At 53.8% G+C, this 27,903-nt stretch overlaps 2 protein-coding genes across 2 annotated transcripts; one reads left to right on the top strand and one right to left on the bottom strand.

Annotated features, from left to right (window-relative positions):
- The first annotated feature begins 2,612 nt into the window (after positions 1 to 2,612).
- On the top strand, positions 2,613 to 7,581 carry FAM163A (family with sequence similarity 163 member A). Its single transcript, XM_027894183.1, has 4 exons — positions 2,613 to 2,689; positions 3,178 to 3,200; positions 3,705 to 3,819; positions 4,643 to 7,581. The coding sequence occupies exons 3-4, from the start codon at positions 3,727 to 3,729 to the stop codon at positions 5,042 to 5,044; spliced, it is 495 nt and encodes a 164-aa protein (XP_027749984.1). The 5' UTR covers positions 2,613 to 2,689; positions 3,178 to 3,200; positions 3,705 to 3,726; the 3' UTR covers positions 5,045 to 7,581.
- A 233-nt stretch (positions 7,582 to 7,814) lies between these two features.
- LOC114062582 (ADAMTS-like protein 2) lies at positions 7,815 to 27,606 on the bottom strand. Its single transcript, XM_027894180.1, has 18 exons — positions 27,532 to 27,606; positions 21,104 to 21,249; positions 19,329 to 19,404; positions 18,718 to 18,820; positions 17,722 to 17,867; positions 17,367 to 17,490; positions 16,052 to 16,132; positions 15,588 to 15,763; positions 14,904 to 15,333; positions 13,910 to 14,330; positions 13,038 to 13,144; positions 12,726 to 12,852; positions 12,188 to 12,401; positions 11,487 to 11,642; positions 10,933 to 11,103; positions 9,148 to 9,324; positions 8,426 to 8,570; positions 7,815 to 8,314 (listed from the first exon to the last, which is right to left on the bottom strand). Exons 1-18 carry the CDS (start codon positions 27,595 to 27,597, stop codon positions 8,196 to 8,198), a joined length of 2,985 nt encoding a protein of 994 aa, XP_027749981.1. The 5' UTR covers positions 27,598 to 27,606; the 3' UTR covers positions 7,815 to 8,195.
- Positions 27,607 to 27,903: the final 297 nt, after the last annotated feature.

Genomic DNA, 27,903 nt, shown 5'->3' on the forward strand with positions numbered 1-27,903 from the left:
GCTCCTGAGCCCTGGTGGGAGGGTTTGACCCTCGGCAGGTGACAGGCATGAGCTCAGGACTGGTGGGACGCACAGGGTGAGGAAGGACAGGGGTGTCTCAGCTGGGCTGAGAGTGCTGGCGGCTGGCAAAAACCTCGCCATCGACTTGCAAACCGTGCAAATGTGCTATGGACGTCATTGAAGGGGAATAAATATAGAAGCCCTGAGATGCCACTCGTTCCCAGAGTCACTTTTCAGGCCGTAACTTTGTGCTGCAAGGCAACATCAATTAAAGAAAATGTATCTCTGCAGCAAGCAGTTCTGCACGCCTGCCCGGAGGAGTTCGATACAGCCACGGACCCTCCCTCCACCCCCTCCCGGCCCTGCTGGGAACAGCGTGACCCGCTGCCGAGATCTCAGATCGCTCCCCGAGGGGTAGGGAAGGAGGTAGCCCTGTTCCTATAAATCCTGAATTTATTCAGTGATGGTCTGTGTGCCAGACGGTCCCCACAGCCACCCTTGGGTCGTCCCCTCTCCTGAGCTGCCCAGGAGAGGGTGAGCAGTGAATGTCAAGGCATTTGCTCAGCTTGGGATATTTGAATATTTAAATGAACTCTCAGCTCCCTTTTTAAGCCGGAAGGAGAAGTAGGACTGTGGCCCGGGGAGCTGGGCTTGTGCAATCCCCCGGGATGCCTCTGCATCCCATCCTGCTGTGGGAGCAGGAGCTGCAGGGCTCAGTTTGGCTCACAGTGCAGCCCAAGCTTTCACAGGATCCATAAAAATGTACGGCCTTTTGTTGGGATGGAGTGGTGGGGCTGTGTGGAGCTGAGGCAGTGGAGCCCAAAGTGCTCCTTTCCCAGTGGCCTGGGATGTGTTTGGGGAGGGTGGATGGAAAATGGACGTGGGCTGATCCCCAGTGGCAGGGATGCAGCTTCTGGAGCTGCTGTGGAAAGTCTGCCGTAGTTGTCCTTCCCCTTTCTGGGCTTATTTATCTTATAATTCCCAATTATCCCAATTACTTCTGATGCTGGGGCTCTTGCTCCTTCCGTGGGAGGTGTTACATTCCCTTATGCACCCCTGCAAGAGAGAGCAGTAGGTTAGAGAAGGCTATTTGATAGGCACAAACTATTTTATAGGCACAGGCTGGGTAGAAAATGAGCTGCTGGGCTCCTGGCGGGGCAGGGTTTGGAGGGGAGGAGGGGAGGAAACTTTCTCTTCCCTGGAAGCATCCCCTCCAAAGAGATGAGGAAAGGCAGCACTTCCCTTCTGGTTCATTTTGCCTTTCTCTAACGCTCAGTATTTTAATAAAGAAGAGTCTGGCTTCTCAGTGGGGCAGAGGAAATGCTGATCCCAGCAACCCCAGAAAACAGGAATGCTGGAGATGGAACCTATAGAAATCCAGCCATTCTTGAGGAAGCACCAGTTGGACACTCATCTCTCAGAGGTGACCAAAGGATCCCCAAGGCCGGTCCCTCCCTTCCCAGGGTCATCTCCGAGGCCGCCTGCTCACTTCAAACCTCAGGCTAATTGGATGCTGCTCTCCGAGCTCTAAATCAAATCACAGCTCCCATGAAATGAAGTTTTCTGGATGCGAACGGCCGCCTGCATCATCCATCACCGCCCCGCTCGCAGCACGTCCCTCTCGGGGTCATTGAAGGTCCAGCTTTTGCCTTTTCCAGCCACCCACTGTCCCCTTTTCCCTGTTAAGGAAGGCACCTGGGGAGGTGACCACCCCCCCCCCCCCCCGATGGCTCTCTGTGTGTCCCCCCACGCTCCTGGCAGTGTTTCAGGGTGTAGTTTGGTAACAGGGAGCAGGAGCTGATCGTGTTGGTCTCTATTATTAGCTCTGCACCGGCTCTCCTGATGGATGGAGATATTAGCTGGGTTATGGGCCTATTGATTTCTCCGTTTGTTTTTTTTTTTTTCCCCTTTGTTTCGTGTGCAAGAGCGGCTTGAGGAGGAAATCCAATGCGTGCCCCCCTTTTGGCTTCCTACAGGAACTTTCCAAGAGCTGAAAATCAATTTGTGGCAGGCAGGATCCTGCACATCACCACAGCGCAGTGAGGAGGGTGGGTGATTTTTGGGAGGACAGGGGGGGATGTTCTGCCCGGTGCCTGCTGGGATGTGCAGCCGTGAGGGGCCAGGGCAGAGGTGGGCACGTCTCGCCTGGAAGCTGCCACCTCTCTCTGTTAATTAGGGCCGCGTGGCCAGCAGGTAATTAGATCTCCTCGGCTGCAGCGGGCTGGCACTTGGGCCCTATCAATTAGCCCTGCTCTGGCCGAGGCACCGAGGGACGCGGGGGCCGATGATGAGACGTGGCTGCGCGAGGCGTCGCTGGAGGGGGTGGGCGATGGGTGCACCCACTTGCTGGATGCAAGTCTCCCAGTCATGCTGAAATGGCAGGTTTCAGGTGCGGGATTGTCCCTTCCTGGCAGTTTACTTTGCCCACCTTTGCAGCACCCACCTCTTCTGCCCTCAAAAATTAATTTATTTAGCCCCACTGCGGCATCAGTGGGGATGGGGACGCTGGGTAAACAAAGCCCTTGGGCAGTGGGATGAGCTGACAGTATGGGATGAGCTGACAGTAGTGGGTTTGTTCCCTTGTCCCTCCCAGGGCCGCCGTGTGTCCCTGTGGCCATGCAGAGCTGCCTGTCCCAGCCGGCCACCCCGGGGCCAGCGTGACCACGACATCCTGCCTGTCCTTTTCTGGGTAAGTGTCTGTGGGGTCATGGGGGGATGCAGGGGGTCACCTGCCCCGGGCAGGATGGAAGGGAGGTCTCCTTTCCCAGCAGCACCTAAAACGTTGGCCGCTTGCAGTGGTGCATCCACCTTCCTCGTAACTAATTTTAAAGAGGAAAAGGCCAAGTGCTGACTAAGCCAGGCCTGTGCCCTTCTCCTGTGGAACATTTCTGTGAGCTTGGGAAATGCCTCCTTTCCCTGCTTCAAGGTAAAGATGATAATAATAATAATGATAATAATAATAAAAATAATAACAACAACCAGCAGCAGGATCCCAAATGCTTTTTGCCCCATGCAGCCTCCCAGGGGCACGGGCACATGCTGAGCCCCATCCCCGCAGGCAAAGCAGGGCTTCCTGCAGGTCCTGAATCAAAGCAAATTCTTGGGAAGCTGGGAAAGGCAGGTGGGTGCAAGGGGTGCTGTCAGGCCACGACTAACCTCTCCCTCCACTTCTTCCAGGTCCAACGCCTCCGTCACTGAACGTAAGTATCCCGTGGGTCCCGTGGCACAGGGATGGCAGTGGGGGCTGCTTGGCTCAGCCAAGCCCCTGTTAGACCCATTGGTGCCTGGCAGGCAGCCAGGGTGTGATCTGTGGGCTCAGACTGCCAGGCTTGCAGGGTTCAAAGGCTCTGCTTTGGATTTTCCTGGTGGAGACACAGGTTTGCTTCAGGGTTTTGATGAAGAAGGTGGATTTTGTGCTGGGAGGGTGGAAATCCTCATTAAAGGGCAAGGCACTGCCAGTAGCTCACAGGGTGTTTCCCAAAGATCCCAAGCCAGGGCAGTGATGGCAGCAAGAGGACGTGATGCTGCTGATCTCAGGTGTCCTCTCACTAAGAAAAGGAGGATGATATTAGGTGATGGTTTTCCAGCTGGGGAAAGGGGAATGGGGATGCGTTATTTTGGGGTGCCTTGTGGGCATCACATCTGTGATGTGGCGACGAAACCGTGGCAGGTGACTTTTGTGTCCCTATGTCCCCCCGTTGCAGAGTTTGATGGAGAACCGGTCGGATGACAGCGGGAACTGTTGTTATCACCGGGGGAATCCTAGCGACGGTGATCCTACTGTGCATCATTGCCGTGCTCTGCTACTGTAGGCTACAGGTCAGTGTCCCCCACTTTGCCAACCCCACCTTGCACTGGAATGGGCTCCCCAGGGCAGTGGTCACGGCCCCAAGCCTGCCACAGCCCAGGAAGTGTTTGGACAATGCTCTCAGGCACACGGTGGGATTTTTGGGGTTGTTCTGTGCAGGGCCAGGAGTTGAGCTCAGTGATCTTTGTGGGTCCCTTCCAGCTCTAGATATGCTACGATTCTGTGTTCCTCATGCCGAGCTGCTGCTACAGGAAGGGTCTAAAAAGGCCTTTTTTTGGTGTGATGACAGGGAGTTGAAAACCCCCCTCTCCCCAGGTGCTGCAGAGTTATGTCCTTCCCTGCCCTCGGTGTAGGGGGACTCCCCTAAGGCTTTTGAGGCTCTGCAGCACTTACTAACTGAGGTGCAGGCTTGGCTGGGTTTGCAATACCAGATGGAGATTTTTATATAATTTTTTTTCCCCCCTGTAAATTAAACGAGGAGGCTTTCAACAACAGCTAGCTACAACCTCCTGCTCTTTAAAAGTTAATGTGCAGTCTGTGCCACGCAGCAATGCCCGTGTGATGGAAAGCACAGTGCTTACTTGGAGCAGTTTCCAACTGGCAGGGTGAAATTCCTTCCCCTTGCAAACCTCACTCGGGGGTGAGGATGAGTTCCCTGGCAGGGGTCCTGCTTCACAGGATCTGTGAATGATGGAGCAGAGCAGCAAGAAGCCGCAGGGGGTTTCTCTGGCAGGGGGTTGAGGGGAGCAGGGAGGTGGCAGGGCTGGCTGAGAAGCTGAATCTGTCCACCGGCTGCTCTACCTCCCCTCATAAACCCCTTTCTCTTTCCCGCAGTACTACTGCTGCAAGAAAAATGACTCCGACGAGGAAGAGGAGGAGGAGGAGGAGGAGGAGGAAGTGCCCGACCTCCCCACGCACTCGCACCTCGGCATGTGCAACGCCTGCAGCTCCCGCATGGTGGACGGCCAGGGCAGCCCCGCGCCCCCGCCCAGCGAGCTCAACCAGCACGGGGCTCACAACTACTGCCCCACCTGCTCCCCCTACGGATCCCCCTTTTACATCCGGACTGCCGACATGGTGCGCAACGGGGGCGACAGGGTCACCTACACCCCCGCGTGCTACAAGGAGATGGGGCCGCCCATCAGCATGGCCACCCTGCAAGGCTACACGCTGAGCCGGCACGGCCTCCTCCGCGACAGCTTCCCGAACCCGCGGGCCATCAGCACGGAGGTGTAGTCACCATTGCCACTAGCACAGGGGGTCCACAGCGGGCGCCCGCTCGAGGGAAGGGGCTTCTCACTTGTCTTTGGGGGTGTTCCCAGCAGGGAGGACCTCACAGGCCCAGTCCCAGACCAGCACGGTCCTCCTGCTGACCCGCCCGGCACGGCGAAGCTCCGCGGGCGGGAAGGCGGGCGAGACCTCGAAGGGCGACGTTGAACCGGCCACCTCCGAACCCATCATAAGTGTCATTATTATCTACTCTGTCTCCCAAAGGGACTTGTCTAACGAGGGCTATGTACAGTACAACCTAATTTAATTTACCCCCGGCTCCCTGAGCCCAGAGTGAGGCCTTGGGTGCCCGCTGCCTCCGGCACACGGTGCAGTGGGTGACCACCCACCAGCTGCCGCCCCTGGCAAATCCTGCTGCCGAGCTGGGCATGGCAGCGCTCCTCGGCGATGGGAAAGCAAGGAAGGGAAGATCAAGGTCGCCCTGCTCCCCTCGTGCTGCATCAGTTGTTGCTAGCAGTTACCTTTTCTGTTCGAGTGTAAGATAGGGCACCGCGTCCCACCTGCTTTGGTCTTCGCACGTGCTGAAGAAGTTCAGGACATGAATTTAGGTCACTGCTGGGGGAGGCAAAGCCGCTCGCCAAAGCGCTCACCCACGCGAACGGGCACAGGCTGGTCCTTCTGCGGCCGAAGCCCCCACCTCTTCTACTCTTCACAAGCTTGCTTAGGAGCAATTTTAACTTGGACCCATGAAAACGGCAAGATTTTACTTATGGGAAGAATTGTATCCCTAAATAACTGCAGTTTTGGTCACCTTCTGCTTTCAGAGCCCTACCCAGCGCACCCCGACAGCTCCAACGGCTGGAGGAAGGTTGTTTTTAGGATGAATTTTGCTTTCAACATCAACAGCAGATTGCATCTGCCCACCAGGTTGCATCTCCCCACTTGCAGGGCCCACAGCCTCCCACAGAAGAGCGATATTCAGGTGTTTGGGGCCCTCCTGCTTTTGTTTTTTGGAAGAAGAGGGCGCAAGACCCAAATGCGGGTTCACCGGCACTGCGGCTGGCAGTGACAGCCAGTGACTCTGCCTTTCTGCAAAAATGAATGTGGGAAAGTTTCTTCTTCCTCCATAAATCAAATTAGGTGGAAAATTACTAGAAGGACATCTCCATCATTCACAGGCACTTCCATAGCAACCAGTGCAGGACTGCTCGGCTGAGCGCTTCCCATTCACGGCAGGGAGGAGGGACCTCCACAGCAATGATCGCTGTGGATGCTGTTGGAGCAATGGCAGGAAACACTTGCCATTACCTTTGCAATATGGGGTAGGACTGCTCAGAAATGTGAGCAGTGAGGTTGGTTTTTTTTTCACCACTGCAATGTAGAAATCGTCCTGCTGCCCACAGAAGGATTTGGACTCAACCTCCCCCTTCACACAGGGGAAAAAGTAGGTCTCAGCACAGAGGGCACACGGTACATCAGCCTTGAACGTCCACATTACCAGGCAAAAGGCTGATGTACCCTTTGGATCTGCTCATGCCTTGGCACCTCTGCTCAAACAACCTGAAGAAAAGAGCCAGACAAATGCCACTGGTCATGGTCCTTGTAACCAAACACCTTGCCCCAGCCTGCATTTTACACGCACTTCTGAGCAAATGTTATGCACCATCTCCCCCACCTCCGGCCCAAAAAGACATCGCATTTCCATTATCTGGAGACTCGGTCTGGCTGCATCACTTTTAGAGTCTCTCTCCGTTCTCCAAATAGTGATAGCAGGTTTTAATGTCCTCTCACATTAAGGGCAGGCAGGAGGGAAGATGAAAGCAGCAGCAAAGCTCTCTGGATCCCTCTGGTCAGTAGTCTGTAGCTCCTACTGCTTCCCATCCAGGCAGTGCTCCTCCCTGAAAATGCCGTCTGTAATGGGAAGAAAATCTTGGCTAACTCAGTAAATCCCATCCTTTCCCACTTGAGCATCTGCTCAGCTCGGTCTCACCCTGCTGGGAGCCGTGAGAAGTTAGTGTGTCCCAGATCTCTGCCAGACGGCCCTGCCGTGCCGTCCCCTCGGCAGGCGAGGAGCCAGCGCGGACACGGCAGCTCCCGGTACCTCTTGGCACACCCAAAAAGGCTTCCCACCCCAATGGCTGTGACCTCTGCAGGCTGGGAAGAACACAGGGGCTTCTGCTTCCGTGGGTCACCCCTTTGGTGGAAGGAAGGCCACGGCATTGTCATCTTCATCACATGCAAATTAAGCATGAGCTGTCGCCGGCTAACGAGGTGCCAAGGCTGGGGAAGCGGTTCCAGAGCAGCCAGATGGCCAAGATGAGGGTTGGCCTCGAAGCCAACACACACCCTGGGTCTGGCAGGGCCACAGAGAAATGGGTGAGTCTGAAAGGGCTGAAAACATGGGGGATGCAGCTGAGGATTAGAAGGTTTGGGGGCTGGTGGAAGAACAGGATGGGGTAGGGGCAGGGATCCCAGATTTTTTCCACTTCAGATTCCTCCTGTTACTATTCTCTGTCTTTGTTGCTCAGCTCTGGGTCCAAATTCAATGTGAGAAATAAATGAGGACTTTGAAATACAAACCAGGAGTGGTTTTTGTTCTTTGGCAGGCAGCAGAAAATGGGCTTTATCTGGTGCTGCCTGGAAGATCTACTGGTGCAAAGATTTCTCCTCCCCATCCTTCCTGCCACTGCTTTTACTCCTCTTGTGTCCCCCTTCCTCCCTTGCCTCTGGCCTATGTACATGGATACCAAACCCACAGGTTTATAGCTTATCTCTTTATTGTGACACAATTTTTTGGAGTGTTTTGGAAGTTGTCCTGCAGGGCAGACCAGAGAGATGGGCGCTGTTGTCTGGGTCCTACCACGGGCCAGCCCCTGTGCCCCGCTGCCTCCAACTCGTGATCCCCAGAGGCATTGACAGCAGGGACAGGCTTTCCCAACTCACTCTCAGTAGCTTTCTAGGCACTGATGGTTTGTCTTGTGTAAAACCCTCTTGATGGAGAGGGAACAGTGATTAAGTCCTAGGAATCCTTCCTTGCTCAGCAGGCTGGTCTACAGGGACTGGCTCCAAAGCCAAGTGCGGTGGCTTCGAGTGGTAAAGTCTGGCTTGAGGGGGCTCTTGCCCCTGAGCTTGGAAGGGAAGTAGTGCCTGGCAGGACTCAGGATGACTTGAGCCGACAGGACCAGCAGCAAGCCTTCCTATAGTACCAGTGAGAGCACAGCTTCACCTTCAGCACCAGCACGCAGTTGGCCGTTGCTTTGTCCTCACAGGCGTCTTCTGGGGAACAGAAGCACACACACAGAAGGGGTTAAAAACGAGTTGTGCTTCCCCAGCAGAGAGCAAAGAGCTCCCAAGGGCTCCTCTACCTCCCTGCCCTCCCAGACGTACCTGGTGCCTCTGTGGGGCACGGCTGGAGTTGGCAGGTCTGCCTGGCTTCTGGTTTGGAAGTGGGGTCACAGCCCTGAGCCAGCGCTTCCCCCTGGTAGCACTTCACCTCGCGCAGCCGCACACCAGCACCACACGTCTTGCTGCACTGTGGGGATCGAGAAAGAGGACATTGTGAGAGGCATTTTTCCTTTTCCTATAGCTCCCAAATTCTTCCTAGTGGTGAGGCCTCCTGGTCCCTGCTTTGGAGACTGTTCTTGAGGAGGTTTGGATCAAACTGCACGCTGATCTCAAACTTCTGCTCCCTTTCTGTTGCTGGAGGAGAGCATCTCTGAGTTGGGGTTGGGGCAGAGCAAGGGAGGAGTTTGCTTTCATCTTGCTTTCATCTCTTTAATGCAACTCAGATTTTTGTTTGGAGTGTTGCTGCTGTGGAGAGAAAGTGGGCGCTGTGAGCCAGGCTCAGCTCCCCTGTCTTCTCATTCCCTGAATGTTCAGCAGCCACCATCAGGGGAAGACAGGACATGGACTCCTGGCAGAGGAGGGCACGGCTGTATTCTGCATGTCTGCTCTCGCTTCAGGCAATAATCCACATGCTCCAAGGTTTTCTCCAGCCTGCTTGTGCCAGTCCCTCAAGCTGCTGCCTGGTCTGCAGATAAAACCAGCACAGCTCCTCCTCCACCACCCAGGGCTCCAGGGCCTCCATACCCCTTCCCCAGCGGCCCTACCTGAGACCAGGAGGTTGTGAACCACGTCGAGCACGGCCTCCTGAAACAGGCAGCTTGTTCCTCGGGTTTCTGAGAGGCTTCACAGTGCTTCTCAGGGTACTCCCTGTACACACCGTTCTCCAGGCCCGCGCACAGCACGAGCCGGGTTTTCATCCCTCGCCCGCAGCTGGCATCGCACTGGGGAGGGAACAGAGCAGCCAGGTAACAAAAGGGTGCTCAGCAGCTGCAGAGCTTCAGGTAAGCTCCCAAGCAAGGTGCTTAATGCCCCTGCTAACACCAGTGCAATGGAGGCAAGTGCTGCCCAGGTCACAGGAACAACGAGTTTCTGCACGTTTCCCAGGGAGGGGGGACAGATTCTGGTAATTAACGTTTAGCTGAGTTCACCTTGGCTGGCCTTGAGAGCAGCTACCACGGGGGACCTGGAGCAGCCAAGGTAAGACTACAAGAGGCCGGTTTTTGCCTTATTTTATGTGTTTCTATGTTCTCAAAAACCACGCAGCGTATGCATGTAGCAACCTACATCCTGGAGTACCGGCAAGCTTTGTGTGGGCCCAAGGGGACTGAAGTGGTGCACTGCAGGTGATGCACATGGACGAGTACTGCTGAGCCCACAGCCATGCAGGCTTAGCTGGGAGGGCTCCCTCCCTCAGGACACCACCAGAAGCAGCAGGAGGCAGGATCTACTCCCTGAGCCTCGTGGAGGCAGTTGCCAGTTTGAGATTTCACTGCTCTGTGCCAGCATGGCTGGCTTTCATCCGCCCTTAGTCATCCTGTGAACTCGGAGCTCCTCAGCTGAGGGAACGTGGCAAAGAAGCTGGCACAGGCAAAGGTGGGGATCTCAGCTGGTCTTTCAGAGCTCTGCTGAGTTTGAAAGTCCGGACACAGCTGAAAATTGCACTGCAGGACTGTGTATGACCCACACCAAGGGCCAGAGCAGAGGAGGGGTACCAAACTGTCCTGGGTCCCCAGGTTTAACCAGTTTGTGCTCATTACCAATGCTGAGGGAGACTCAACTGAATGTAATCAGCAGCTATAAAGGGAGCAAAGTGAGAACAGAGGTTTAGCTATGGCTGGCAGGAAGAGGCCTTGGCTGCTTCCCTTTTTTCCTAGAAACCTTTTTCCTTAGTGCTTTATGAATCTGTATTTTGCCCAAGACTTCAGAGAAAAGAGCCCAAGCCCCACAGTTGACTCAGTGTGTCCTTCTGGATGCTCTGGGATTTGGATCAGCTTGTATGGGAAAGCCTAAAGTCTTAAGACCTCGAGCAACACAAAGAGCAGAAGGAGACAGGCAGAGACTGTTTGGTAGAATGGGACACCTGGACCACGTTCACTGGACTTTAATTCCTGAGGCAAGTACACAGTCGTGGTGACTTCCAGGGTTCAGGTTTACCTCCAGCTGTTATTTATCAAGGATGAGGCTGGTTTTTCTCTTTAGTGGAGGGACCAATATCTTTTTGGGGGTGAGTGCAGGTTCTGAAAAAGCTCTGCTGAGGTGTCTGCAGCTCCCAGCTGGGAGAGGAGGACGGTTTCCTTGGAACATTGCTGCCCTCCAAAGGAGATCCCTGGGAAGGCAGCAAATACCACAAACCTTGGGGTGGCACAGTAGTGACAAGCTCGGGTATTCATTAGTCCTTCCCTCTTTCTACAAGGAGCTAGGACAAGGGTACAGCTCCACGGCTGGAGGTCACACTATACAACCTTGCTCTGCCAAGGGAACCGGGCTCCCACCGCGTCCTGTGGGATACGGGATGGAAAGGAGGGCTGAGGACCCAGGGCTGGCTTTACCTCTTCCCACTCCTGCTCCACCCAGTGTGCAGGGCAGTTCTTGTCTCCACAGGGGTGGACAGCCAGGGGCTTGATGGCTGGGTCACACTGGGAGCTGGAGATCACTTTCCCCTCCAGGTTGCGACACGCGATGAAGCGGCTCATGCGTCCCTCGCCACACGAACCTGAGCACTTGGAGGAACAAAGGGCGTTTAGACACTTCAGAAAGCGGGAAAGGGGAGAGGGTCAGGGTCAGTGGTGCCAGGAGAGCTGAGTCCAGAGTCTAGCCTTGCCACTGGGTCTGTGACACTGGATCCCAATGTGCTTTATAGGTACATCTAGTCAGGGGCTTCCATTCTCCAGGTGCCATGAGCTTCCCAGATTATTGAACGGAGCTCACCTCACAGTTAACCAAAATTGACAGCACAGAGAAGCAAAAATACGGATTATTCCAGTTTCCTTTGCTTGGCATCTGCCAGAAGAAAGCCAAAGGAGAGCTGCAGTGTGTCTGCCCACCTGCTCCCTCCTGCCCCCCTGGCACTGGGAGCAAGGAGGAGCAGCCCCTCTGGACTCACCGGGCCCCAGTCCGAGGCGGTCCAGCGGCGGTCGCAGGGGGGGCCTGAGCACACCTTCTCACTGCTGGGCCTCCGGGCCTCGTCACACAGGGACACCTCCACGGAGCAGCGCACCTCCCGCCTCATCGTCCCCTGCGAGCCACACCGGGCCGAGCACTGCAACGGGCACACCGAGTCAGGGGCAGAGAGAAAGGGTGGGAGGGAGCTCTGCCTCCTCCTGCTGCTCTAGGAGAGAGGGGAAGGGCCCCAGCAGGGACAGAAAAAGGCGGGTCTGCCTCTATCGTTGCTGCTCATTTATTTAGGGACCCAGAGCTCCAACGCTCCAATGCTGAACTGTTGTCCAAAGCCACTGGGCCACGACCCAAGCAGTCAAAAGTGGCAAGTCAATCAAAGGGACCTCAGTTAGGTTTTAGTTTCTCTGTATCTCCATGGTATTGTTTCCCCATTCACCCTCAGTCAGATAGAACCGTTTGGATCCTCTGGAAGAGGGAGGCAAAGCCTCTTGCTGGAAGGGCTTTCACTTGGTCAACACCCTGCTTGAGAAACGACCTTAGAAAAAATGTTTTACATCCCTTGTTTCCCAGGGATGCTGCTGGCCAGAGGCTCCCTCAGCACTCAGCATCTACCAGCCACCTTCTCCAGGGCCCATCCCAACCCCGGCTCCTCCTCACTTCTGGCAGCAAATCTCCCCTACTGCCTACCTCGGACCACTCGGAGAGCTCCCACTGGGGCCCACAGGCCTTGTTCTTGCAGGCTTTCCTCTCCATGGGCCTGGCCAGCCCCGCTGCCTCGCAGAGGTCGTCATAAACAGAGCTGTCAAAGCCCGGGGCCAGCATCTTCCAGCAGCGCACCGTGCGGTACTGGGAGCCCTCGCCGCAGGTCCGGGAGCACTCGCTCCATCGACTGGTCTCCCACCTCCACGAGCGGCCCCCGGGAGAGAAAGCACAGAGGAAAACCCAGGTAAGGGATGTGGGGGTGGCAGGGTTGTGCCTGCACACTTGGGACCCCCCCTCAACCAGCAGCTTGCTGCTACGAATCTGCTTATCACATATATGTCTGTGATGGTGATGGTGGTCTTGATGATGCTTTTCTCTTATCAGATCCCAAATTCCTTCCCTCTTTTTGCTTAGAAGGGGATACGAGGGCTGTGTAAGTGCATGTAGCCCCAAAATGACAGTATGCTTTGAGCAGAAGGCGATCCTTACAAATATCTGATTTGTAGATGCCTTTTCCACTCACCTGGGCTGGCAGTCTCTCCCCGTGCAAAATTCGTGGGTGGGTTCTGGTCGGGTCAGGGCATCGCAGTATGATTCGTCCACTTCCACTCCATCGTACCTCACACACATTGCATAGGAGGTGCTGATACCTGCTGGGCAAGCAACACCCTCCCTCAGTCATGCTCAGATCAGAAAGCCTCCTCCCACCATCATTTAAATAACTGGAGTGCTCACTGCATCTGAAACTCTACCTGCCACGTAAAAAATACCAGGATTCTCTCCATCAGTGCCCCAAAAGGACCTCACGTGATCAGACACTGGAAGCCAAACCTACCTGAGGTGCATGTGGAGCTGCAGGGGGCATAAGCTGAGACTTTCCACCGGTACATGTCAGCCAAGCTGATGTCATCGTGGCCCACGGGGGTCACATCGAACTCATTGCTGTGGAAAAAGGAGGTGGCATGAGCTAAAACTGGAAAAAACTGCTGCAAACATAAAAGAGAGGAAAATACCTCCTGTTTTGGAAGATGGGAAGAAACCCAGTGCTTCTGCTCTACATCTCCCTCACCCTGGGCAAGGCAAACCACTGATGAACAGAGAGTGTAAAAGCCTTGATCCACCTCCTGAATTCAACTAGCAAGGAGAAAGCATTGCTCGTAGTAAGTCTCACGTATATTATGGTCTTTAAGCCACGTGGGTGCCTTTAGCCTCAGCTCACACCATCACCTTGAGAGGCATGATTGAGGTTGGAAAGGGGAGCTCAAGCAAGGTGCCTCTCATGTCTTACAGTGTGGCAGGGAGAGTTCCTATGTGGCTCGCCAGAAATATTTAAAAGTTGGCCCTCAGTCTCCTGCCAAATGTTTACAGAAGTTTCATAAGCTTATGTGCTCAGAGGAATGGGACAGGCAGGGCACGATGTGGTGGTAAATGTGTGTACGTGACATGCTACAGACTCCTGGCCTTCTTTACAACCACAAGAGAATTGGCCTTGCAGGTTCTTCAGCAGGACCTGAAATATGTTCTGTGAACTTTGTGTAAGGCCAGCTGTGACACTCAGTCTTTGAAGAAAGCATCTACAGCAGCTGCCATGGATAGACAGTGGTGAATGGGGACATCAAGGACAGCAGGGAGACCATCAGAGGACTGGCTTGACCCTCCCTCCCCATCTAACCATGCCCCTGTTTTGCCCAGGAGCCCAAGTGCCACCTTTCAGTGCCAGGGGCTCGCAGAGGCTCTGCCTGGCTGATGTCCACGGTTGGGCTGGCACCTCGCAGAGGGCTCTCCACAGATGCCACCGTGCTGTAGTTGGCTGCTTCCCCCTGACTCCCAGCAAATGCCTCCACCTTCAAGTCCTCCAGGGAGTTCTTACGGGCCGGCCCCTTGTGGATGCCCTGCGGCCACTGGGCAGCTGCCCCAGCCCATAGCCCTGCTGAGGAGTTCCTTGGGGCCGTCCTGGCTGCCAGGTGCTGCAGCTCCCTACAAAGGGCAGTGTTGTGAGGGTCTCTGTGGCACAGCCTCCTGAAGAGACGCAGCCTGGAGGATGCTATGTGGCTGTTCTCCGAGAGCTCAGGTCTCCTCATGCTGTAGGGCACAGCCGTGCTGATGGAGATTTGGTTGAACCTGAGGGCTGGAAGAGAAATACAGGGATGCTTCAACTACGCTGGATGGCTTGTATTTCAGCATGTGATATTTAGCAAGGCCAAAAACATTTAGTATTTGGCCTCAAAATCGTAAACTGCCACCAGGGAGCACTAAAAGGCCTTACTTACTCTGACAACCTCTCTATCTGCTCTGGAGCTCCATTTAAGCTCAAGTCTGGGCCTTCAGTCCTGGGCTGAGGAATGCTGAAGATGTACTTTTTTTTCATGAATTGCTTTTTGGCTCTCCAGGATGACCTCAGATTTGACTTGCCACCTGCTGGTCACTGTACTGTTGCTGGCCCTGTTGCTGTCACTGCCCTGCCTGCCAAGCTCAGGTGCTGAGGGACTGCCATGCCTGATCCCTATGGTGGCCACCTTCTCCCAGTCCCCCTTCCCCCACAGAGCTATTGGCCCTTGCTGCTCCCCAGCAGTCTCCATCCCACTCCATCATTCCCTCCTGTCCACCCTGACGGTAAAACCACCTCAGATTTCAAGAAGACCAGCGTGGGACGTCTGCTTTCAATCAGTAAAACAGGAGAAGGGAAAACAAAGCAACCAACCCAACTCTGTTTCTCCACCAATTGCTGCTGCTTCCTCCTCCTCCTCTTCCTCTCCTGCTGTGTTTGCATGGTAAATCTGTCTGATCTGGAAGTCGTACTTCTCCTTCTCTTCACCTTGTTCCCAGCCCCAGTCCCGGGTCTGACTGGTGGAGTTGGTCTGGAAGAAGTGCGGGTGACCGAAGTCTAAATCTTCGTGCCCTTCTCTTAGAGGAAGCTGCTCACTGGTGTCATCTGGTGACAGGGAGAGCCACGTGGCATTGAAGTCCTGGGCAGCTCTGGAGTTGGCTGGCATGGGGTGGTTCTGGCTGGTCTCTGGTAGGTGATGATAGAGGGGTCTGGCTAGAGCAGGGGCTGCGGTTCGGAGCGGCGGCATCCGGGGCACAGTGTAGTCGTAAGTTATGTGTGGCATTTTCCCATTAAAGTTATAGTACTGGAGGAAACAGAGAGAGGAGAAACTGCTTTCATTTTAGGGATGTGTGCTTTCCCAGAAACCTTTTCCAGCCACATCCATTTGGTGATGGATGTTGAGAGAAGACAGCATCCTCAGAAATCCAAATAGTCGCCAAGACTATCTGTCTTCCTCAGCCACCTACACGTGCAGGTTTGGCTTGGGAACCGGGTTATATTCCTTTGTCTGAGAGAAGCAGGCAAGACAGGAGAGCCTAAAATTAGCTGTTCACATACCATGGCATTCAGAGACTGGTTAGTGGGCCCGTGAGCCATGATGTACTCCAGCCCATCTGAGTTCAGGCTCGAGGGCCGCCGGTACTTGAAGACGGTGCCAGCCACCCTGAAGTTCTGGGGGTTGTCAATGGCAGAGTTGCCATTGAAGAAGAAATGCCCAGATTCATCTGCAAGCGCTTCAAAGAGAGAGAAAACGGACAAATGTGACGTTCTGTGGAACAGTGGGGCTGCAGTGGCAATGAGGAGAGAAAACAGACCACCAACAAGAGAAGAACACCAGGCCCTGCCCACAGTGAGCTTGGGTTCCAAATGTCTCTCCTGCTGCTGGAGATGTGGTGGCCTTGGTTTATGGAGAGGTGAAGCACCCCTGTGGAAATGCTCACGTGTGGGAATGCACAGAGCCTCCTCCCACCTCCCAGGCAGCTGAACTGGGATCTCCACATCCATCCGGCTCCTCTGCTTACCCAGGATGTTTTCTGTTTTCCTGCGCTCGATGATGAGGATGTCCGTGGCACCAGCAGGGATGTTGGTGATGAACACGTAACCTGAGGAACAGAACAGAGCGTGAGGAGACCCCGAGGATGGAATAAAAAGGTCTGGGTGGGAAAATCAGCTCATGGGAAAAGTGTGTTTGCAGGGGGGCAGCGCTGCCTTTCAGGAGCAGGATGCCAAGGGCATAAATGCATGTTGCACCAGTCTGTGAGCTCTGATCCCGGGTCCCTTCTGAAATCCCATTACAGGTCCAGTCTCAGTACTGCTGGGTTTGGAGTCAGGAAGGAACTGCACAAGTGAAACAGTCTGGCTTTGGGTGTCTGGATGAATGTGTTTCTCACACTCTTTCTGGCAAAAGCACAGAAAAAAGCTTAGTAGCGATCAGGGCTGATGCAGAACAGAGGATGGAAAAAGACCATAGGTCCCCTAAGCTCCTGACTCCATGGAATTTGTCCCAGGAGTAACATAAAAATTGACCTTTAAAGGGAGAGGAAATCAGAGGCTCTTAAAGTTGTGTGGTTTGGCAGTTTCTTTCTTGCAGAAAATGCAGGTCTCGTCTGTTCTGTAAGATATTAGGAGGGATGGAATGGGAGGCCAAATCTGCACCCATACTGCTAGAGGGGGGTAGCACCATTCCCCCTGTTCTGGAAAGGGGACCAAGTGCATTTCTAGTCTGGTGTTTGTAGGGAGGGAGGCAGACTAGTGAAACAACAAGAGTGTGAAATGATGTTCCAAAACATCCTCCAACCACAGTTGATTAATTACTAATGAGCATACCACAGTCTATTCCTTCTGTGGGTAGAGGATTGGGCCATCAGGTTTCAAGGGATGAATCCTCAGCCTGGTTTCAGAGGGGACTGTCCCTCAGCTGTGCCAGCCACAGGACTGGGGAAAGCAGGGGATTATAAGTGCAGGCTGAAACAAAGACTGTGACCCTCATCATAGCTTAAGCTTCAAATGAACACGGAGCACGAATAAAAGAAGATTCATTGATCCCTTCCTATTACCTGAGGTGGGCAAGATGCCAAAATCAATAGGAACAAATAGATCCCCAGCTGCTTCCTATTGTAAAGAGGTGAAGGGAAACCTTACCAGCCTAATGTACAAGCACATCAAACCAACCTCCTCTGACGGTTAAGTGAAAGGGACAAACCCAGGCATTTAAGCAGGGGCGGCACTCCTCAGCTCTTCCCACCAAGCAGCTGGGAAACTCCTACCCTTGTTTAAGCCAGTTGGTGGTAGGAAGTAGCAGGTGAAGTCTCTGGACTGGGTGGTAGCAGGGAGTACCTATCTGTGAGACTGCCTTTCGGAAGCTGCCCGAGACACGGTGGCAAGTGCTGCCGTCCCCTCCACACACCCTGCATCTGTCCATCGTCCGGGGCGAGTACAGGCTCCCATCGCACCCAACCGGCTGCAAAGAACAAAACAAGAGAGGGTTTCCTGGGGCCAGCTTATCTCCACAGGGCAGGGTCTTTCCCAGGAAATGCTACTGTGCTTTTTTGGTGGGCTGAGTAACGAACAAATCCAACACCAGGCCTCGGTTTCAATTCCCTGCTTGGACCCCTTGGCCTTGCGATGAGCAGGAGGTCCAGACATGAAATTACACTTCAAACTTCTCTACTCCTTCCTCCCAGAGCCTCACCTCACACTTTCCATTGATGCAGACCCCTTGATAGGTCCTGTCCTTGCAGGAGGTACCATCCTGTGCTCGGGCCATCAGCTGCCTCTCTCCACTCTGGGTGGTGCACTGGAGGTCACAGGGCTTGTTGGAGATACTGGTGTAGTCATCTGAAGGGACAGAGGCACAGAGTCACCAGGCAGGTCGAGGTGCTCAGAGACGTGGAGCGAGGAAGGGGACCTTCCCCTTATCCACACTGATAGTCTGATGTCACCTTGATGTTCCTGCTGACTGAGGTGAGACCCAAAATCTACAGATTTTGTAGTAGTGAAGGAGTCGTGGTATGAGGCTGCAGCTGGGAATGGTGCCTAGCAGAAATACTTCTTGCTGGCAAACCCTCTTCTTTGCCAAGAGGGCTACTGACTCTGTGGGGCATGGCCAGGTACACCCCATTCAGCTGAGGAGCTGAAGCTCTAGGTGCAGATGCTCCATGTTCTCTTAGCAGATAATTGAAAAACAGGTGAGTCCAGAAACAAGGTGATCTCAGTCTGGGCCTCAAGGGACAACTGGACACCCATGTGAAACCATCTGTCTTGACTGTGTGGGGAATGGATGAGTACCTTGTTCAGAACAACCCAGCACCAGCCCAGCGGGAAGCAGGCTGGGGGGGAGGCAGCCAAAGGGGTAGAAGGCACAAGGAGCACAAACACCTACTCTGCCAAGATGAGTGCTAGTTAGCCAGGACAACCCAGAGAAGCCCGTGTCCTGTCTGCCCACCACTGCTTGCTGATGGAGGACCTGAACCAGGAGCAGTGCAGGGAGAGAGGAGGCCTGGCTGGGTGGAAGGGGCTCTGTGAAGAGACAGAGAATGATTTCTCCAAAGCAGAGAGCACGGGGAAACACTTCCAGACCAGCCAGGAGTATCTATCCCTTTCCCCAGGACCTTCCCCTTCTGTGCCTGAGGAGCTACTGTGGGTGTTTTCTCACCCTCGTCCTCTGTGTGAAGCTGTGAAAACCCACCTGGATAGAGGGGCATCCAGTGGTAGTAGCGCTTCCCAAAGGCTTTGGCATTGAAACTGGAGCACTGCTGCTGTTTGAAGCTTGCTGTGTTGGCTGGGCAGGGCTATGGAGGGAATAAATACCGTCAGAGCTCCCTATGTCACAGCCACGGTTGTGACAGCTGCTTGTCACTGCTCCATCCTTGGAGGATGAAAATGCCCTGTCCACCCTGGGAGGAATTAGAAATGGACTTTGAGGTGTCCTAATACAGGCAGAAAGGCCAGGCCTTCGTTGCCAAGGGCTTCTCAGACAGCTGTATTTAACAGCCCTGCAAAAATTCCTTCCAGCAAAGGGAAAAGCATAGAGGAAAAACTTCATCCCTCCCCTCAGCCCACAACAAATATATTTTCATGTTCTTTTCCCCCATCTCCCAGTCCCAGAGAGTAAAGCCCCATTCCTGTGTCCTCAAAGGCACATCATCCACCACCCCAGGAGTGGATCCTGCCCCTTGTCTCTGCTCCTCTGTGGGACCAGTCCCACCCTGAGTGCTGGTGTTCTTGCAGCTCCAGGTGGAACCCCCCGAGTCCCACATCCCTGAGTAAGGACCAGTCAGTTCTGGAAGTGATTCTCACCTGCTGCTGGCACAGTTGGTAGTGCTTGGCTTGACCAACACACATGGTGCTGTTTGTCCCCTGGGGCATCTGGAGCCTGGAAAGCAGAAATTTCCAGCCATGAGCTGGGGATCTGTGAAGTACCGAGGTACTGAGGATGACAGAGGAGTCAGGTCTGACTTAGAGGGGAGAAACAAGGCCGGCATTTTATCAGAGCAAAGCTTTCTGGATCTAGACTGGTCAACATCTCCTCTGAAACACATTTTCAGTGCTTTTAGGTGGGCTGTGATTTTAGACTACTCTCTTTTCGGGGCAGGTTGAGCAGACAGAGAGCAACTGCAGTATCGCTGCCTCTGTGTCCCTTCACCTCTGAGCTCCAAAAGGGCTGATGTGACCCCAGGGACACCAGACCCTGATGATCCATCACTTCCATGGAAGCGCCCAGGATTTGCAATGGCCAGGGGAGTTGATTTCAGGATTCACTGTGCAGTAGGCAGAAAGATGGCACCTCTCATCAGGACTGGCCAGCTTAAAAGACTAACAGGAAAGGCTTGGTGCAGGTGATATACCAAAACCACGGGAATTTCAACACTTGATGCTTTAGCTGATCCCTGGAGTAAAAAAAAAACCACACAAAGCCTTCCCACCCCAGCTGTGGAGTCAAGGATAGAGCCAGTGCCAAATGGAGAGAAAAATCCCTCTTCTGGCAGGAGGCAAAGGGCAGAAGGGCTGCTGTGGCTGTGGGGGGTGTGGGACATCCTCAGCCTCCATCCCTGTGCTCTGTTTCCCCCTGCTTTCCCATCACGGCCACTGGGTGCTGGGGAGGAGGAGGAGCAGCAGCAGAGACATCCAGGGAGGCCACACCCAGAGGGAAGGTGCTGCAGCACATCTGAACCCTCACTGTGCTGCCAACCAGCACACATTAAAGGAGCTTTCTGCTGCAGGAAGGAGGGCAGGTTGGGGGCCCTAGTTTGAGTTTCCTCCACTCAGGAGTGCATTCATGCAGAAGGGAAAGCTTGCTGTGCTGCAGGATTCTGGCTCTCATTAACATCTCAGGAGCCTGGAGCAGGTTAGGGAGGTGCTGGAGGAGGAGGAGGGTTTGGTGGCAAGGTAACCCAGAGGGGACAGCAGGAGTTCAGGCAGCTGAAACTCTCCAGCTCTCCCCGCTCCCTCAAATCCAGTCGACCGATACCACGACTGTAGCAGCTGTAGGGGACAAGTGGCTGTAGGGGACAAAAGGAGATGCTGTCAGGTGACAGCCAGAAAAATGACAGAAGGGAAAAAACTTGCCAGGTCTGCAGGGAATAAAGAGGAGAAATTGCTGAGATGTGGCTGGGCTGGCTCCTGCCAGGAGTAAATCAAGTCCCTGTACGGTGTCTGGGAATACACAGCCACATCCTTAGCTGGCCACAAATCAGGGTTAGGTTGGTCAGAGCAGCCCTGGTAAGTGAGGGTTTGTGAAGGAAAGGGGAAGAAGAACAGAGCCAGCCTTCTCCAGCCCACAGTTCTGTCATCTTTAAGTCTCCCACAGACCCCAGGAGGGGACCAACCCCTGCTCCCCGTCAGACAAGTCCAGCTGAGCGGGGGACACGTTCAGGGGTGTGCTTCTCCCCACCACTGCCTGCTCCCCCTCGCTCCATGGACAACAGCTGCCTTCCTTTCCCAGAGGCCACAGATGAGGGAATGGCCAACCCTGCAAAACAAGGAGGTTTGGCCCCAAAACGCAGGTCAGGGCCCCCAATTTCTTTTCAGCCACTTGAGACCTGGCAAAGGGCTCAGGTTGGGACAGGACTCACCTCTGCCTCAAGCAGTGCCTCTCTCGGGACATCACGCCTCCTCCGCACGACCGGGAGCAGGTGGACCAGGAGCTCCACTCTCCCCACCACTTGGTGACCTCTTCATCCCAGGGGCCATCTGCTCCATCTGCTGCCTCACTACTGTCCTGACAGAAAAAGAGCACGGTTAGCTGGAGAACCTGGCTCCTCGTCACCAAAGGCAGCTGCCATGTCACCTGGATGCCTTCTGAAAGGGCAGCACTGAAAGGGCAACACGTGCCAGGATCCACACCAGGCTCACACATCTCAAAATTCAAATTTCCTTCCAAGGCTCAGTTTTGTGTGGGAAGCAGGCTCTCCTGATGTAGAGATGGGCTGTGGGACTGGACACAAGTGACAGCAACACCAGCTGCAGCCTGGCCCTACAGCATCACTGGGAGTACACAGGTGTCCCTCATTGGAGCTGTATTTCAATGAATAACCTTCCCTTTGTGACTAAATCAGCTCAGATCCGAGCTCCTCACCCCCCAACCCTCACAGAAGTCATTTTCAAGAGTGCTTCAGAACCAGGTGCTGTTGTCCCTCTTCCCCATGGACCCCGCTATGCTCAGAGGGAGCAATGTTCCCTCTCCCAGCACACCTCGCTGGGGCTGACCCTTTAAATTTGGCAAAGCTGAGCTCTCCTGGCCCCAGTGTGGTCATTGCAGCAGGCTGCTCTTGGCTGTGCCTCCACAATTCCCAGCAGGTAAGCAATTCTGTGGTTTAGCTGTTTTTTTTTTTTCCTTGCACTATTTCCCTGCTTAGTGTCTGATGGGCTAAAAGCTCCCGGGGACTTTGGCAAACTCGTCTGTGCAGGAATTAATCTGCTGTTTACTGAAACACAGCTGTGAGTAGTGTTGAATGCAGCCATGAGTTAAACACAGGACAGTGACTGGAAGGGATTTATCCAGCTGAAAATACCGAGTGTTTCAATATTAATAGGCGAAAATTAATAGTTAGCGTGCGTGTGAAGTCTGCTTTAAAGCAAGGGCTCAGGGAAGTTGTGTCAGTTTGCCACTGTTAGCAAAACAAGCTGGTTTTTGGTAGTGGCTGATAGCCCTGTTGCAAACAACCTGTCTGCAAAGCATAACTGATGGATGTGACAGAAAACCCAGCAGGGTTTGCTCATCACTGAATGTGCTCTGCTCGCTATTTGGGTTGACTGCCTCTTGGCTTGATGCTCTTTCATGGTGTAACAAAGCCAGTTGTGCTCTTCATCTTGTGGTGCAATTCCTGCCTGAGAACTTGTGTTTCCTCAGTGTCTGCCAACAGAGCAGCCTCCGGGCAGAGGAGATGCAGCTGGTTTATGCAAATGTTTTTAAGTTGTAACTTAAATGGTTGAAATGCCCCCAGTGCCTCTTCCTGATAGCCAAAGCATGTTGGAAGAAACCTGCTCTGCTGCAAAAAAAAAGCACCCTGTCACCTGGTGCTTTGCTCTCTAGTGATTGCAGTAGTTGGTTTCAAAAACAAAAACAACAGAACTCCTCTCTGCATTTGGATGTTCTGGCTGCAGCTGACTTGCCTGACAGGGACCAAATGCTGTGGCCGGCAGAGGAGTTGCTCAGGAGAAAAAGGAAATTTAAAAGGAACAGACATGTTTTCAAAAATACCTTTTTTTTCTCTGTTCTTCCAAACAATCATCTCAACCTTTTTCCTGTGAGAACTTTTGTCTCTCTGTTTATTATCAGACCGCAAATGGAAATTCTGGCTATGTAGCTTCCGCATCCACAAAGGAAAGAAACCCAAGGTCTCTCATTGTAAAGTATTTTCAGTAAAATCTTTCCCTGACCCCTCCTTTGCTTCTCTGTCACAAACATCTCAAGGCCTGGGGAGAAGGAGCTCTTCACAACTGTCAGGAAGGAGAATTCCAGTGATTTATCTGGTGTCAGTGCAATAATGATTCTCCCACAGCTGGGGGAATAACCAGAGCTGGTGTCCTACCACTTCCCCGAGGAGTTGCACGAGGCTCATGGACTACCTGGAGGGAAGGCATGTGGACTAAAAGCTGCAATATTTACATAGCTTTTCCCCAGGTGGCAATGAAAATAATCCTGCTTTGGGGATCTTGTGATCCAAATAGGTGAGACGAGGCAGAAGGGAAATGGGTGAAGGGAAGTGAAACAGCCTGTTCCACCGCCAGGATATAAAACAGGATTTGTGTATTTGGAGTGGTGCAAAGTTGCTGGCACCTTCTCAGGGTTACTGGTCCTGGGGTGTTTTGCCTGGATAGAGGGAGATCTGGCACGTGGTGGCAGAGCTGAGGTTTGGGGATGATCAGCATCCCTGCATTTGTGCACCTCTTTCTTATGGATACAGTAGGATACATCTCTGCACGGCACCTCTTGGGAATGACAGGAACCCAAATGAAGATTTACTGAAGGATGCTAGTCAGAGGCACTTTCTCCTTTTAATAAAATGTGTTCCCCTGTATCCATTAGCCCTGTTCCTGCTTCCTCTCTGAGCTGGAGGAGTCAATCCCTTTTAAGTCGATTGATTTGGCTCTCAGCTTTTCCATGACCAAGCTCCCTTCCCAGTCCTTGCCTAGGAGCGTTTATTTTCTTGTGTAAGCAAGGACAATGCTGAGCTGTCCCCTTGGCCATGCCCCTTATGGCATGACTGCATCGAGTCCTAAGCCTGGTGACAAGGAGGGGGAACTTCAGGTACTTAGAGCTGGGGCAGCTCGTTCCAATCTGCTGAATTTATCATATGCACTGACCATGAAACTCAAATGGTTCTTGTTTTTAATTGGAGATATTTGCATTTTCCAAATGTCCAGATAATAAATGAAGGAATGTGGGACAGACTCCAGGTTAGATCAGCTCCTAGCTTTAGTTTCCCAAGCCCCCTCGACAAATCCCAAGAGTGGATTCTGGACGAGTGAATCCCTCTCCCCACCTCCTCCTCACAGAGGGAGGAGTCAAAGGGGCTTTACAACAACTCTTTTGCACTGTCCTGGTCTTACAGGAGATGCTGGAGCTGCTCTGATTTGCACTCTGCTGCAGAGTCACAGAAACAGAGCAGAGTAGAAAAACCAGAGCAGGTGATACACACGAGTCCAGTCTTTGTAAGGCTGGCTCTGCCTGGGCTTGGCTGAGGGCTCTGCCTAAAGCAGGTGAGAGGGCCAGGCATGATTCCTTAGGTGGTGAGGATTTCCACCCAGAGAAGAGACAGACCATATTCTAGTTCAGCCAGGTGCTCTCCATGAGAACCTCCCCTGAGGTGCTTGTGGTTTGGCACGGGCTGGTTACAGAGCTGCAGCTCTTCCTCCCTTGGGCTAACCAAGGAATTCCTGTTCCTCCTCACCTAGGCTGGAAGTGAGAGCTGCCCTGCTGCCCTCTTGCTTGGGGTGGGGGGTGGGGGAGCAGAGCTTTGAACCCCATCCTGCAGGGGAACTTTTCCAGGATAAAATGCCTGTCTCCAGATTTGCCAGCATCAAAGACAGGAACACCAGTCTCTAAGCCAGCGTTACTGAGAGCTTTTTCTGTCTAAGTGAAGGCCCAGCAGCTGCTTCCCCTCTCCCCCCTGCCAGACAAAAGCTGCCACAAGCAAAATGCTTCAGCCCTGCACAGAAGGGTGGGCCTGGACTGACATCCTATCGCATTTCCAGGCGGCCTTTCTGAAGAGTTGAAAGGGATGAAATAAATTCTCCGCTGACTCTCTGTCATGCTCTGGATCAGCCCTGAGAAACCTGGGAATAACTGCAATTACCGTGTCACTGGCCCAGCCTCCTGTGTTGCTTATTGTTGTGCCTAATCTTGAGATTCATTAGAGCCTGGCTCCTGGAAAAAAAAAAAAAAAAAAAAAAGCTGTCTGGGAAGAGAGACCACAAACATGCCTCTCTAGTTCCCTTAATAGAGGAGCTGGGGGGAGGCTCTCCACTGCAGCCTGGTATGCCTTGAGGGCTGGCCCACCACTGAAGGGCACAGTAGCTGTCGTAAAATGTTCTGCTCAGCCCTGTCTGAGCCTGTAAGACAACTAGAAACAGCAGCTGAAAATGAAATAAATTCTTCCCAGACCTTTTCTGAGGCCATTAACTGCGTGTCCTCTACCAAAAATTTCCACCATCCCTTTACTTAAGGGCTTCTCTCTACAGCAAACCACACTACTTACTGAAATACTAAGTAGCTTCAGATGTCTGAGTGCCTGGAATGAATGGCAGATTATTATCTGGGAATGAATGACCGTGTTCAGCGCCCCTGGTTTGGGTTCCTCCTCTCATTCTCTGACTAAAGCTGCGCTGATAGACTCTACCACAGCCATGGGGGAAAAAAACAATAGCATTTGCAATTAATGCCCTGATGTTTTACAAAGGAATTGGTGTTTGTGCAAAGCTATTTCTCATCCTGTTACTGCTTTATCCTGCTTGGGCAGACTAGATAGTTTGCGTGCGAGATTCAATGTTGGAAGTGGACTTAAACACAGATTTTCCTTAGAAAAGCTGAAACAAGGTATTTGAGGAGTTTTTCATAGGGGAAGGTATCCTGAGGTAAAACAAGCAATGCAGGATTAATTGCCAAGGGATGAGGAAGAACAACAATCTTTGGAAAAAAACTGGCAGCTTGTTAACGATGTGAAATTGCAGCAGATAAGTAACAGAAATCTGGACATATAATGAGGCACAGATGAGAAGCAAATTAGAGAAAACCAGTGAACAGAAGCCAGTGGAGAACTACCAAGTTCTATTTGTAATCCTGCCATGACAGAAAGTTCACAGGCAAGCGCTGCATGTCATTACAAAATACTTGATCCAAGTCAGTTAGGTCATTCCCTGCAAGTGGGACAACGCACTTATTCTGGGGCAAGCTGGTAGAAAGGATGGAAACCTGCGAAGGGGGAGAAGGGAATAACAGGCGCTGTGCATGAGACATGTCTATCATCGGGATTTTCAGAGGCATTGAATGCAGCTAGGAAGGAGTCTGCTTGGCCAAATTACGGACTGAGGCTTTCTGATACTCTTTGCATAACCGTGTTTTATTTAGAAAATGGGAGGGCAAGAAGAACCTCAGGTTAATCCCCCGACCAGGACAACTTGAATCACGTAATGTGCGATCAGATTGCTCCAGGAGCATCTCCCGGAGCAAGGAATTCCTCGGGGCAGACCTGGCAACAGTGCTATTGTGCGTTTGTCCTGGAGAGGGCTGAGGAGCCCTCCTCCCGACCCGGGGTACTCTCCTCTTAGGTGTTGTACAAACACAGCTGCTGGGGGCAAGGGAGACCCACGAGCAGCCAAGGCTTGTGCACACGTGTTGATGGAGGAGTCCACCCAGGTCAGTCCCAAATGAAGGACTTCACATGGGTTTATCCTGATCCAGCTTGCTCTGCTTGAAGTTTCTGGCTTAGCCCTGCTGTTCAGTGGTAAATAGAACAGGCTGTGGATGTGTGTGGAGGTAAACACAAACTGGAAATGAGACACTTGAGCTTTGAAGTTAAGGCAAACCCCAGAACAGGAGACACGACTGCTCCTCAAACCTGGGTTATCCAGTGAAGCTGCAGCGTCTGGTCTTTTCTGTTTTTAAGATGGCTCACGTGAGCTTGCTTTGCCCCAGCCATGAGTCTGGGGGTTGGAAACACAACCCAACCCCTCTTCCTTCAGCAGAGCAGAATTCCTTAGGCAGCAAAGAAATGTGGATGGGCTCCCCTCGGGGGCACAATGCACGCAGTGACCCGTGAGGGCAGGGGCACTGCTGGTGCCCCACAAAGCCGGGATTTCTGCCTGCTCTGCCACAGTAACAGGGGGATTCTCCCAGGATGAGCCTGAAGAAGGAAAAGGGGACTGGCACAGGGGGTTTGATGCTGCTGTGAAACAAGTGCCACGAGGAGGGCCAGGCTGAGGGGGTCCTTTGGGGAAGAGAGCAGGGATGAGGGAGCGCGGGGCTCTGATGCCTGGACATGCATCCCAGGGTTAACGGGGAAAGCAGCTGCCTAAACCCATGCTGGGGTGGCAGGACAGACGGGGAAGGGGAAAACCTGTTGTTTCCAGTCCTAAACCGGAGCCAACCCTCTGCTACAGTTGGAGGGACGAACGTGGGCGAAGCCCCTCCGGCTTTGGGCGAAGTCCCAAGTAGGGAAAGGCTCTGCTCCCCCGTGGTCCTTCCGGGGATGCGGGACCCTCCTCCGGCATCCTCACACCCTTTTGTTAGTGCCAGGCGCGGCGAGGGGGCACAGCCTGCTCCTCGGGGTCAGTTCGGGGGAGATGCGACAAAACCCCCCTTCTCAAGCAGCTCAGGAGTGCAGGAAGGACGGGGGGGGATCCGGAGGGCAGGAACCTGAAACCTGCGGGGAAGGGCGAGGGGTTGCGGGTCGGACCCCCGCTGCCTCCCTGCCCCGCCGCGGCTCCCCGAGGGGTGGGAAGGAAGGAGGGAGGGAAGGCAGGAAGGGGAGAGGGGGGAGGCTCCGCCGGCGCCGCTTACCTTATCGCCGAGGGGGGCGGCGGCGCGGAGGAGGAGGAGGAGGAGGATGCGGGGAGCGGCGGCCATGCCGCGCTGCTGCTGCCGCTGCCGCGGAGGAGGAGGCGGCTCGGGCCCACCAGCGGCGGCGGCGGGCGCGGCGGGGCCCGGGGAGCGCGGCCCGGCATGGCTGGGGGAGTTAATGACTTTACAACCTGCCGGGTGGCGGGCGGCGACCCGCGGCGCGGCCGCTCGGCGGGGGAGGGAGGGAGGGAGGGAGGGATGCGGATGGAGGGATGGGGATGGGACGGGGGGCCGGGCGCTCCTCGGGCCCCGCCGCGCCCCGCCTGCCCCTCGCACCGCCCTGCTGCTGCTGCTTCTGCTGCTGCTGCTGCC

This window comes from Empidonax traillii, unplaced genomic scaffold, assembly GCF_003031625.1.
Source record: "Empidonax traillii isolate 1590-97213 ecotype Southwest subspecies unplaced genomic scaffold, ASM303162v1 scaffold419:size1009643, whole genome shotgun sequence".
Classification (NCBI taxonomy): domain Eukaryota; kingdom Metazoa; phylum Chordata; class Aves; order Passeriformes; family Tyrannidae; genus Empidonax; species Empidonax traillii.

What these genes read in the sequence shown, in the direction of transcription:
- FAM163A (XM_027894183.1), top strand. Translation starts at nt 3,727, where the DNA reads ATGACAGCGGGAACTGTTGTTATCACCGGGGGAATCCTAGCGACGGTG. An exon ending in TCTGCTACTGTAGGCTACAG is followed by an intron (nt 3,820 to 4,642) that starts GTCAGTGTCCCC and finishes TCTTTCCCGCAG; the next exon opens with TACTACTGCTGCAAGAAAAA.
- LOC114062582 (XM_027894180.1), bottom strand. Translation starts at nt 27,597, where the DNA reads ATGGCCGCCGCTCCCCGCATCCTCCTCCTCCTCCTCCTCCGCGCCGCC. An exon ending in CGAGCCCCTGGCACTGAAAG is followed by an intron (nt 13,145 to 13,909) that starts GTGGCACTTGGG and finishes CTTTTTCCACAG; the next exon opens with CAATGAGTTCGATGTGACCC. An exon ending in AGCTCTCCGAGTGGTCCGAG is followed by an intron (nt 11,643 to 12,187) that starts GTAGGCAGTAGG and finishes TGCCCGTTGCAG; the next exon opens with TGCTCGGCCCGGTGTGGCTC.